The 9467-nt window shown below is 41.8% G+C and overlaps 1 protein-coding gene across 1 annotated transcript; it reads right to left on the bottom strand.

Annotated features, from left to right (window-relative positions):
- Nucleotides 1–2178: 2178 nt before the first annotated feature.
- LOC132872936 (C-X-C motif chemokine 11-6-like) lies at nt 2179–3417 on the bottom strand. Its single transcript, XM_060908078.1, has 4 exons — nt 3302–3417; nt 3078–3204; nt 2508–2597; nt 2179–2411 (listed from the first exon to the last, which is right to left on the bottom strand). Exons 1-4 carry the CDS (start codon nt 3357–3359, stop codon nt 2399–2401), a joined length of 288 nt encoding a protein of 95 aa, XP_060764061.1. The 5' UTR covers nt 3360–3417; the 3' UTR covers nt 2179–2398.
- Between the last annotated feature and the right edge of the window lie 6050 nt (nt 3418–9467).

Raw genomic sequence — 9467 nt, 5'->3', positions numbered from 1 at the left:
TAGGCCAACTCGCGGTTGAGTCTGTGCTCAGCGAACCATTTTTGTGTTGATTTGGACATATGATTCAGATCATTGTTCTGCTAGAGGATCCATTGATGACCCAGCTTTAGTTTCCTGGCAGAGGAGCAGGTTTTGACTTATAATATCCTAGTGTTTCATGAAGTCCATGATGCCATGTACTCTAACAAAGTTTCCAGGACCTTTGGAGGAAAAACAGCCCCAAAACCTCACAGAACCTCCACCATATTTTACAGTTGGGATCGGGTTCTTTTAATTCTAGCCATCCTTCTTTTTACGCCAAACCCGACTTGAGTGTTTATTGCCAAGAAGCTCCATTTTTGTTTCATCAGACCATAGAACACAGTTCCACTCAAAGTTGTAGCGTTTTGCAAATTTCAGGTACTTATGCTTGTGGTTAACTGACAGAAAAGGCTTTTTTTTCTGGCAAACCTTCGGCTAGAATGTAGAATAGTAAACCCAAAACATCCAGGTTTTTCCGGTCATGTGACGCAAGATGTCAGGCGAGCTCTCAGACAGGCTCCGTTGCTAAGGCCGAATTAGAAATTAGAAATGGGTGAAATACATGAATATACCAAGTTAGGGTTAGGAGTTAGGGTTAAAAACCGGTTTTTCTGGTCATGTGACACAAGATGTTGGGCGAGATCTCAGATAGTCTCATTCAAAATGGCGACTGGAAAAGCAAGATCTTACTGCGGTCCATTATTCTGCAATAGCTCCAAACCTTCCAAATAATTTGATGGCATGGAGATGGAGTCTGATGGTGGTTTTGGAGACTTGGAAACTCCAAAATTTTACTTTTTCTCATAATTCACCAACAGTGATACTTGTGGATTTTTTTCCTCTCTTACCCTCCTTCTCAGTTTATGTGGGGGCAAAATAAACTTAGGACCTCTTCCAGGCAAGTTTATAACAGTTCCAGTTGGTGTCCATGTTTTTATTGTTGCCCAAACAGTACAAATGGACATTTTCAGGCGAGTAGCTTTTTTTATTTCATCTCATCTCATCTCATTATCTCTAGCCGCTTTATCCTGTTCTACAGGGTCGCAGGCAAGCTGGAGCCTATCCCAGCTGACTACGGGCGAAAGGCGGGGTACACCCTGGACAAGTCGCCAGGTCATCACAGGGCTGACACATAGACAGACAACCATTCACACTCACATTCACACCTACGGTCAATTTAGAGTCACCAGTTAACCTAACCTGCATGTCTTTGGACTGTGGGGGAAACCGGAGCACCCGGAGGAAACCCACGCGGACACGGGGAGAACATGCAAACTCCACACAGAAAGGCCCTCGCCGGCCACGGGGCTCGAACCCGGACCTTCTTGCTGTGAGGCGACAGTGCTAACCACTACACCACCGTGACGCCGCTTTTTTTTATTTTTTATTTGTTATTTTTATTTTTTAAATAACCATTCCCTGACCTATGAAGGCCAGCACACGTCTCCCTCATTTGGTTTGTGTGTTCTCTTATCTTTCCCATGTTATTGGATGACTAAGTGAATTTGACCTTTGTGTCACCTCATATTTGTACTCCAGTTAATCAGGAAGTCATGGCTTGAAAGTTCCTACACACTCCAATCAACTCAACAATGTACAATTTAAATGGGAAACATGCTTCAGTTACTTTGTGTTCACTGTCATTTCCAGGGGTGCACATGGTTTTGTTGAAAATAATCATTTCTTAAAGAGAGATTTGTTTTTCTCTGAATAAATGTATTTCAATTAACGGTTGAATTTTTCTCCTTTTTTCAGCGTGAGATGAAGCACACAGATAGAAGTGACTCAAGGTTCCTGGAGATGTGAAACAACAGCTCTACCCACTGAACTGCCGCACCATTACTAACATTATCACCACTAACTGTGTGTAACCTTTCATACTTGTGTACTTGTGAGAATTATATAAATATGCTACAGTGAGACACTTTCAACACGACCAGTACTGTTGATTTGGCAGAGAGCAAAATACCAGACAGAGCATTTAATATCCTTTGAAAAACTTCACAAGTGGGGTTTTCTTACTGCTGAATTCAGTGTTTCAGTGATACGTCTGTAGTTTTGGGCAAACGTTATAAAATTATATTTGATATCTTAGCTCTAAGAAACACATTACATTGCTTTCTGAAGTTTTTAAGCACTGTTATGTGTTGACTTTATTATAATTTAGTCTGTTTGTCTACAAAAACAATATATATTTTTTTAAATCTTGCATGTTTCTTCAAAAACAATATACATCAAGCCATATACATATATAACACTCATAAATTAAACATTAGATATGACAGTTTTTAGTCCAAAAAAATATTTTAAGTAACAAAGCGAGCTGTCTCTGTGCTCTCTTCTTCCACTTCTGTTCAGTAATGACACGGTGCACGCTTTACTCTGCACTCCTGCAAACACAAACACATTTTACAACTTAGTTTTGTCTCTTATATCGATAATCGAAGAATATTAAGCTTTCACACTATGTAATAAAATGAACTCACCTTTTTTCTAACGCTGTCTTGATGTATTTCTGAGTAAATTCAGATTTTGGATTCAAGCATTTTTTTCCTGCACCGTTCTTCAGAGTGACACTACAGAGATAAATAACAAGTTAGAAAACTCATCTCATCTCATTATCTGTAGCCGCTTTATCCTGTTCTACAGGGTCGCAGACAAGCTGGAGCCTATCCCAGCTGACTACGGGCGAAAGGCGGGGTACACCCTGGACAAGTCGCCAGGTCATCACAGGGCTGACACATAGACACAGACAACCATTCACACTCACATTCACACCTACGGTCAATTTAGAGTCACCAGTTAACCTAACCTGCATGTCTTTGGACTGTGGGGGAAACCGGAGCACCCGGAGGAAACCCACGCGGACACGGGGAGAACATGCAAACTCCACACAGAAAGGCCCTCGCCGGCCACGGGGCTCGAACCCGGACCTTCTTGCTGTGAGGCGACAGCGCTAACCACTACACCACCGTGCCGCCCAGTTAGAAAACTCAATAGAAATAAATTCAGTTGTATTATACATTGTTTGGGATGTTAGTTGTTATTGAACTTACACAATTTCCACATTTTCACAAGATGCCTTAGCAGGATAAACTTCAATCTTGGCAATCTGTTGTAGACGAACTGCGTTAGCTGCAGGACCCTGACACAAACACCTCGATACGCTGATCTTGGCCTGTCCTGCAAACAGAAGGAAATTATAGACCTGGAGTTTTTACAACTCTGTTGAATCCTGTTTATTATGAAAAGAGGTGAAGATGAGGATGAAGAATCTTACCTTGTACATGAACAATAAGTAGACAGGCAAACACAAGAAAAACTGCAGCAGACTTCATTTTCCTCTCGCTCTTGAACACACTCGATGCTCTGAAGATTCTGGAGATGATTTTCTTCTTGATGCTTGTTGATGATGTGAGTGAACGAGTGTGTTTCCTCCTCTTTTATATGCTCAGATCGGTGTTTCCCCATCTCCCTTCCTTTTGGAGAATCACTTACTTTCAGTCGTACTTCCTCTGGAGCTCACTTTCTTATTTCTTAGAAATGGTTTATCTGATAGTCAGCAGTGACTGAGTCTAAATTTACTCACTGTGTTTGGGTTTTCATTTAATGAAGTCTGCAACTTTATTACTAAATCTGACGTATGGCAAACTTTACATCTAGAGTCTGTGCAAAATTTATCAGAATTTGAAAGATCGATTGCTTTAGAGGTAGTAAAAAGATTGATGGCTCTAGAGGTAGTCAAAGAAATGTAGAAAAGTATAAATTTACTTAAACTATAAAAGTAAAAGTACAGAAAAATGAATGATTTAAAAAAAACACCTGCTTCAAATCACACACTGATTGTTGTTACTCGTGGAAGTTCACCAGGGAACCAAGAAACATGGGAAAATATTAGCTATAGCTAACTAACAACACCTTTATTCCTAATCTCTGAAGTGTTAGCTTGATCTTAGTAACTCGGATCATACAAAGTTAGAATTAGCTGCCTTGAAAAATTAAATGTACAGTAAATGCAGCAACGGATGGATTACAATGATAGGTTTAGCATATCACGCTTGCTGTCATGTCTGGAAAAGCTGAGGTTTCTTAGGAATTCTGATCAACTTCTTGAAATTGTTTGATGCACAAAAAGTTACCCTATGACTGAAGAAATATAATGTAGTGATGTAGTGTTTGAAAATGTAGTGAGAAGAAGAAAGATATTTTCTTTTGAAATGTAAGTAAATGGGCAGCGCAATGGTTCGCACTGTCGCCTCACAGGAAACAGGTTCTGGGTTTCGAACCTGCTGTTCAACTGGGACTTTTCTGTGTGGAGTTTGCATGTTCTCCTCATGCCTGCATGGGTTTCCTCCAGGTGCTCAGGTTTCCTCCCACAGTTCAAAGACATTAGGTCAGCTGATTAGGTCAACTGGCTTCTCTAAATTGCCTATTGAGGTATTTCACCTGACGTCACAGGGTCACGTGACGCCCCGGTGTCTGCCATTTTGGACGGCAAGCTAGCTAATGTCAACAACAGTAGCTAGTATGTTACTGTAGCAATGTTTACGTTCAGTCATTTGGATGACTGTTAAAACCTTTCAGTCTCAAGTTTTTCCTTTACTGGATTTACTAGTTTACTGAGCCAGCCAGCCCCGGAGCGCTAGCTAGCCAGCCAGCCAGCCCCGGAGCGCTAGCTACCCGGCCAGCGAGCCCCGGAGCGCTAGCTAGCCGGCCAGCGAGCCCCAGAGCGCTAGCTAGCCGGCCAGCCAGCCCCGGAGCACTAGCTAGCCGGCCAGCGAGCCCCGGAGCGCTAGCTAGCCGGCCAGCGAGCCCCGGAGCGCTAGCTAGCCGGCCAGCGAGCCCCGGAGCGCTAGCTAGCTAGCGCCGGCCAGCCCCGGAGCGCGCTCAGTAAACTAGTAAATACAGTAAAGGAAAAACTTATAACGGGCCATGTCTCAACAGACTAAGAAGTTATTTCAATGACATTTAATAACATTTTGTTTATCCTGAGGACCGAAAGTAAATGAAAATGTGAACAAATCTTAGCTGTCAGTGAACAATCCTGGTGGAAGCAGGTAAATGTCATTCTCTAAGCCTGCTAACCTCAATTTTTGCAAATGCCTCTCCCTCTGCTGGCCCTGTAAATGCCCTACGTCGCTGGATAGTGAAGGTGTTTTCTGCATCCCGCTCCTTTTTCTTTTATGTTTTTCGTTTGTCGCCTTCCTCGCATTCAAACTGATTCGAGCCGTGACGTCCAAAATGGCAGCCTCACATGACTTGGTCACGTGAGTGAAATACCTCAATAGGTATGAATGTGAGAGGAAATGGCTGTCTATCTCTCCATGTTAGCCCCGCCATAGATTGGTGATTATGTCCAGGGTGTAACCTGCCTCTCGCCCAAAGTCAGCTGGGACTGGCTCCAGCTCACCCAAGACCTTCAGGATAAGCAGTATAGACAATGAATGGATGTAAATAAACATCAACAGTATTAAGTTAAAAAAAAACTTAAGTCAAGTACAGATATGGAAATTAGAGTAAAATAAATTTAAACAAATTATGCCAAAGATGGATTCTGTCATGCGGATTCCGTCAACTGGCTACTTTGAATTGCCCATAGGTGGGGCTGTGAGTGTAAATGGTTGTTCATCTCTGTATTAGCCCTAAGATTTGGATTTGCAACCTGCACAGGGTGGACCCCACCTCTCACCCAAAGTCAGCTGGGATTGGCTCCAGCTTCTTCTGAGACCCTGATGGATAAGTAGTGTAGATGGATGGATGGTGGCACGATGGTGTAGTGGTTAGCACTGTCGTCTCACAGCAAGAAGATCCTGGGTTTGAGCCCAATGGCCGGCAAGGGCCTTTCTGTGCGGAGTTTGCATGTTCTCCCCATGTCACCATGGGTTTCCTCTGGGTGCTCCGGTTTCCCCCACAGTCCTAAGACATGCAGGTTAGGCTAATTGGTGGCTCTAAATTGACCGTAGGTGTGAATGATTGTTTGTCTCTGTGTCAGCTTTGCGATAACCTGGCGACTTGTCCAGGGTGTACCCCGCCTCTCGCCCATAGTCAGCTGGGATAGGCTCCAGCTTGCCTGCGACCCTGTAGAACAGGATAAGCAGCTACAGATAATGGATGGATGTGCCATGCAAATTTGTAAGCTTTGACACCATTTTGAAATGATACATCATACAGGCATGTATGCATCTAAAAGCTAGGTATCAAATATACAGTATATATTATATAGATACAAGTGGTTTGCTGGGAAATACGCCACTCATATTTTTCATACGAGCTACATCTGGGACATGAAGCACCAAAACCGTGACATAAATCTCTATATATCACTCGTGAGGAAATCGATTAATTGTTTTGATAAATTTGGGTACTTTTTGTTTGTAAATGTGTCTATATAATAAAAAGAAAATTACACGTTGGCTTGAAGATATGAAATGTATCTTCTCGTGTTGAAAAACTTGTATTTAAATACATCGTGGATCTCAGTGACATATTTAAATAATATTGGCTGGCATTGAGTGGTATATCAGATATATTCCATTCAGCTAGCATGATATTGAACAAGTTGAAGATGAGTGTCCGTTGGCATGTTTTTCTCTTGTAAATATGTGTGAAGAATATCCAGTGAAGTTTTGGTAGCCTTTTGGGTGTTCAGCGCATCTTTATCTTTAAATCTTCTGCTTGTAATGAAGCAAACCTTGCAGCCATGTTTGTCTACAAACCGTCAGTCACTTGCTAGTGCAGAAGTTGTACATCTCCGACGTGTCTCTTTTCCAGTTTTTTGATGTCCGTTGGTATGTTTTTCTCTTGTAAATATGCGTGAAGAATATATAATGAAGTTTTGGTAGCCTTTCGGGTGTTCAGCGTGTCTTTAGTTTCAGTTTTCAGTTTATTTATTTAGTGCTTAAACCGAGCACTGAATTAACCCCGTCTTCTCTCTCTTTCCAGGCCAACAAAGAAATGATTTTGCACATGTGCAGCAGCAAAGTCTTGTCATTGGATCTTCACATGAGATCTGATGTGTGACGTCGTGTTGTCTTGACAACATGCAATATTATAACAATATTGCACGCTCATTCTCCATTGGGGAGAGAGGCGTAATCCATGGAGGATAAGCGATATGATAATAATATTGCATGCTATCAATAAACCCACCAGAATGGAATAGAATACACGTTTTTATTCCATGGAAAAAGTGGCTTGTACAGTCTGCAATTCTTGATATTTCACTCCGATGATGTCACTCCCAGTGTTTTCCTGCTGACTAGACGTGCGTTGTCAAAATGATGAACCGGTTCAAAATAAAAATTATTTTGATTAACTTGCATTTTGTGTGTGTGTGTGTGTGTGTGTGTGTGTGTGTGTGTGTGTGTGTGTGTGTGTGTGTGTCCATATAATATAAAGAACATTATATAGTGGTGCAAAGATATAAAGTTTATCTTCTCGTGTTGAAAAATATATCACTCGTTCGCTTCGCTCATGTGTGAAATATACATTCACCACTTGAAGATAAACTTCATATCTTCACATGACCATGTAATATTCTCAATATATTTATCCTTTCTCTTTGTGTAATCCATATCATTTGTTGCATTGCTGAAATTATTCAGGTATTCTGTAATAACAGGATTACAGAGAAAGGAGAACAGTTTTTGCTGGCTCAGTGGGATATTCAAAGTGAAGAAGTGTAATTACATGTGCCTCCTGAAAGTGACAAATGAAACTGAAACTTATTGATTTCTCTTTTCAGTGGAAATGAACTGTGTTTCTAGAAAATGCACGTTTGTGTCCTGTATGGTTCAGCAAATCAAAGCCCAACATAAATTTGACACATGGTTAAATCTTAATGAATGAAAAATGTCATTATTTAAACTAAGCATAGTTTTTTTCAGTTACCGTTAATCACAAATAATAATTTAAATCATAGAATCCTAAAAAAAACTTTTAACATGTCGCCAATCTGTCCTTAATTACTTACATTTCAGAAAGTGCTTGACCATGGAAGTGAATGTTTTCTTCTTGTGTTTGCTGTAAAATATAAACAGACGTATATTCTATGAAGCAAAATGTGTCCATAAAATATAAATTATCAATCAGGAACATAAGAAACAACTTAATAACTTTGATATCATTTTCATCTGTAGGGACTGAACTATAGAAATGAGACGACTGACATTTTGCAAAGGTCAGGGGCGGACCGGCAATCTGTGCGTTCTGGAAAAGTCCAGAACGGCTGTCCAGTCTATGGCCGTCGGCCCTGTTCAATAACCAAAATTTTCAGTCTATCAACTAACAACAGGTGGAGCTAAGACGATAATTTATCCGTCAATCATTATTCCATAGGGGGCGGCACGGTGGTGTAGTGGTTAGCGCTGTCGCCTCACAGCAAGAAGGTCCTGGGTTCGAGCCCCGGGGACGGCGAGGGCCTTTCTGTGCGGAGTTTGCATGTTCTCCCCATGTCCACGTGGGTTTCCTCCGGGTGCTCTGGTTTCCCCCACAGCCCAAAGACATGCAGGTTAGGTTAACTGGTGACTCTAAATTGACTGTAGGTGTGAATGTGAGTGTGAATGGTTGTCTGTGTCTATGTGTCAGCCCTGTGATGACCTGGCGACTTGTCCAGGGTGTACCCCGCCTTTCGCCTGTAGTCAGCTGGGATAGGCTCCAGCTTGCCTGCGACCCTGTAGAAGGATAAAGTGGCTAGAGATAATGAGATGAGATGAGATGAGATTATTCCATAGGCCTAAAAGCCAACAAAGAAGAGTAACGTTAGTGTCTGTCAACAGAAAGATGGCAAGCAGAAAACGTAAGGAGAAAGGTGGATGGGAAAAGTTAAAACAACAGAAAGTGAAGTCACTTGAAGAAGATGCTTCAAAATGTAGAAAGTTCACAGAGCTTTTTGGCAGCAGTAACGTTCATGTCACGTTATCACCGAGCGAGACTGAGAACCAGGTGGACATCCAACCTGACCAACCACATGCTGATGATGATAGTCATGATGAGGGGAGGGCAGCTGAGGGAATTTCACCGGAGGAGGAGGTACCGGCAAGTGACAACGACATAAAACCATAGCATAAAACAGGTTACGTAAAGGCCACTCATAGACCCCTCTCATAGTAGGCCAATCTTCTATTGACTGGATTTGCGGTGTGATGATGAGAAATATGTGGTTTATTGCTGTCAAAACAAACACGTAACTACCAAGCAAGCCAATTATAAATAGATAGGCAAGCACAAATTTCATATGTTCACCTCTGCATAATTCATGCAGATTAGGCTCTTTACATTCAAGAGAACCAAAGCTCTAGCCTATCATTAACCAAAAGTTTGAGGTGGAGAAGTGTTTTCCATTTTGGCACTATTTATCTTTGTCTTCTCTTTCGTGGTGCGTGGTGGAATGTCTGTGGAATAGGCTACAAATGTTGTTTGAAGGGGCGGCACGGTGGTGTAGTGGT

Source organism: Neoarius graeffei, chromosome 24, assembly GCF_027579695.1.
Source record: "Neoarius graeffei isolate fNeoGra1 chromosome 24, fNeoGra1.pri, whole genome shotgun sequence".
In the NCBI taxonomy this organism is placed as follows: domain Eukaryota; kingdom Metazoa; phylum Chordata; class Actinopteri; order Siluriformes; family Ariidae; genus Neoarius; species Neoarius graeffei.
Note: the sequence above shows the minus strand (reverse complement) of the source record. Positions and strands in the feature narration are given on the sequence as shown.

What these genes read in the sequence shown, in the direction of transcription:
- LOC132872936 (XM_060908078.1), bottom strand. Translation starts at nt 3,359, where the DNA reads ATGAAGTCTGCTGCAGTTTTTCTTGTGTTTGCCTGTCTACTTATTGTT. An exon ending in ACTTATTGTTCATGTACAAG is followed by an intron (nt 3,205 to 3,301) that starts GTAAGATTCTTC and finishes TTCTGTTTGCAG; the next exon opens with GACAGGCCAAGATCAGCGTA. An exon ending in TGTGAAAATGTGGAAATTGT is followed by an intron (nt 2,598 to 3,077) that starts GTAAGTTCAATA and finishes TTATCTCTGTAG; the next exon opens with TGTCACTCTGAAGAACGGTG.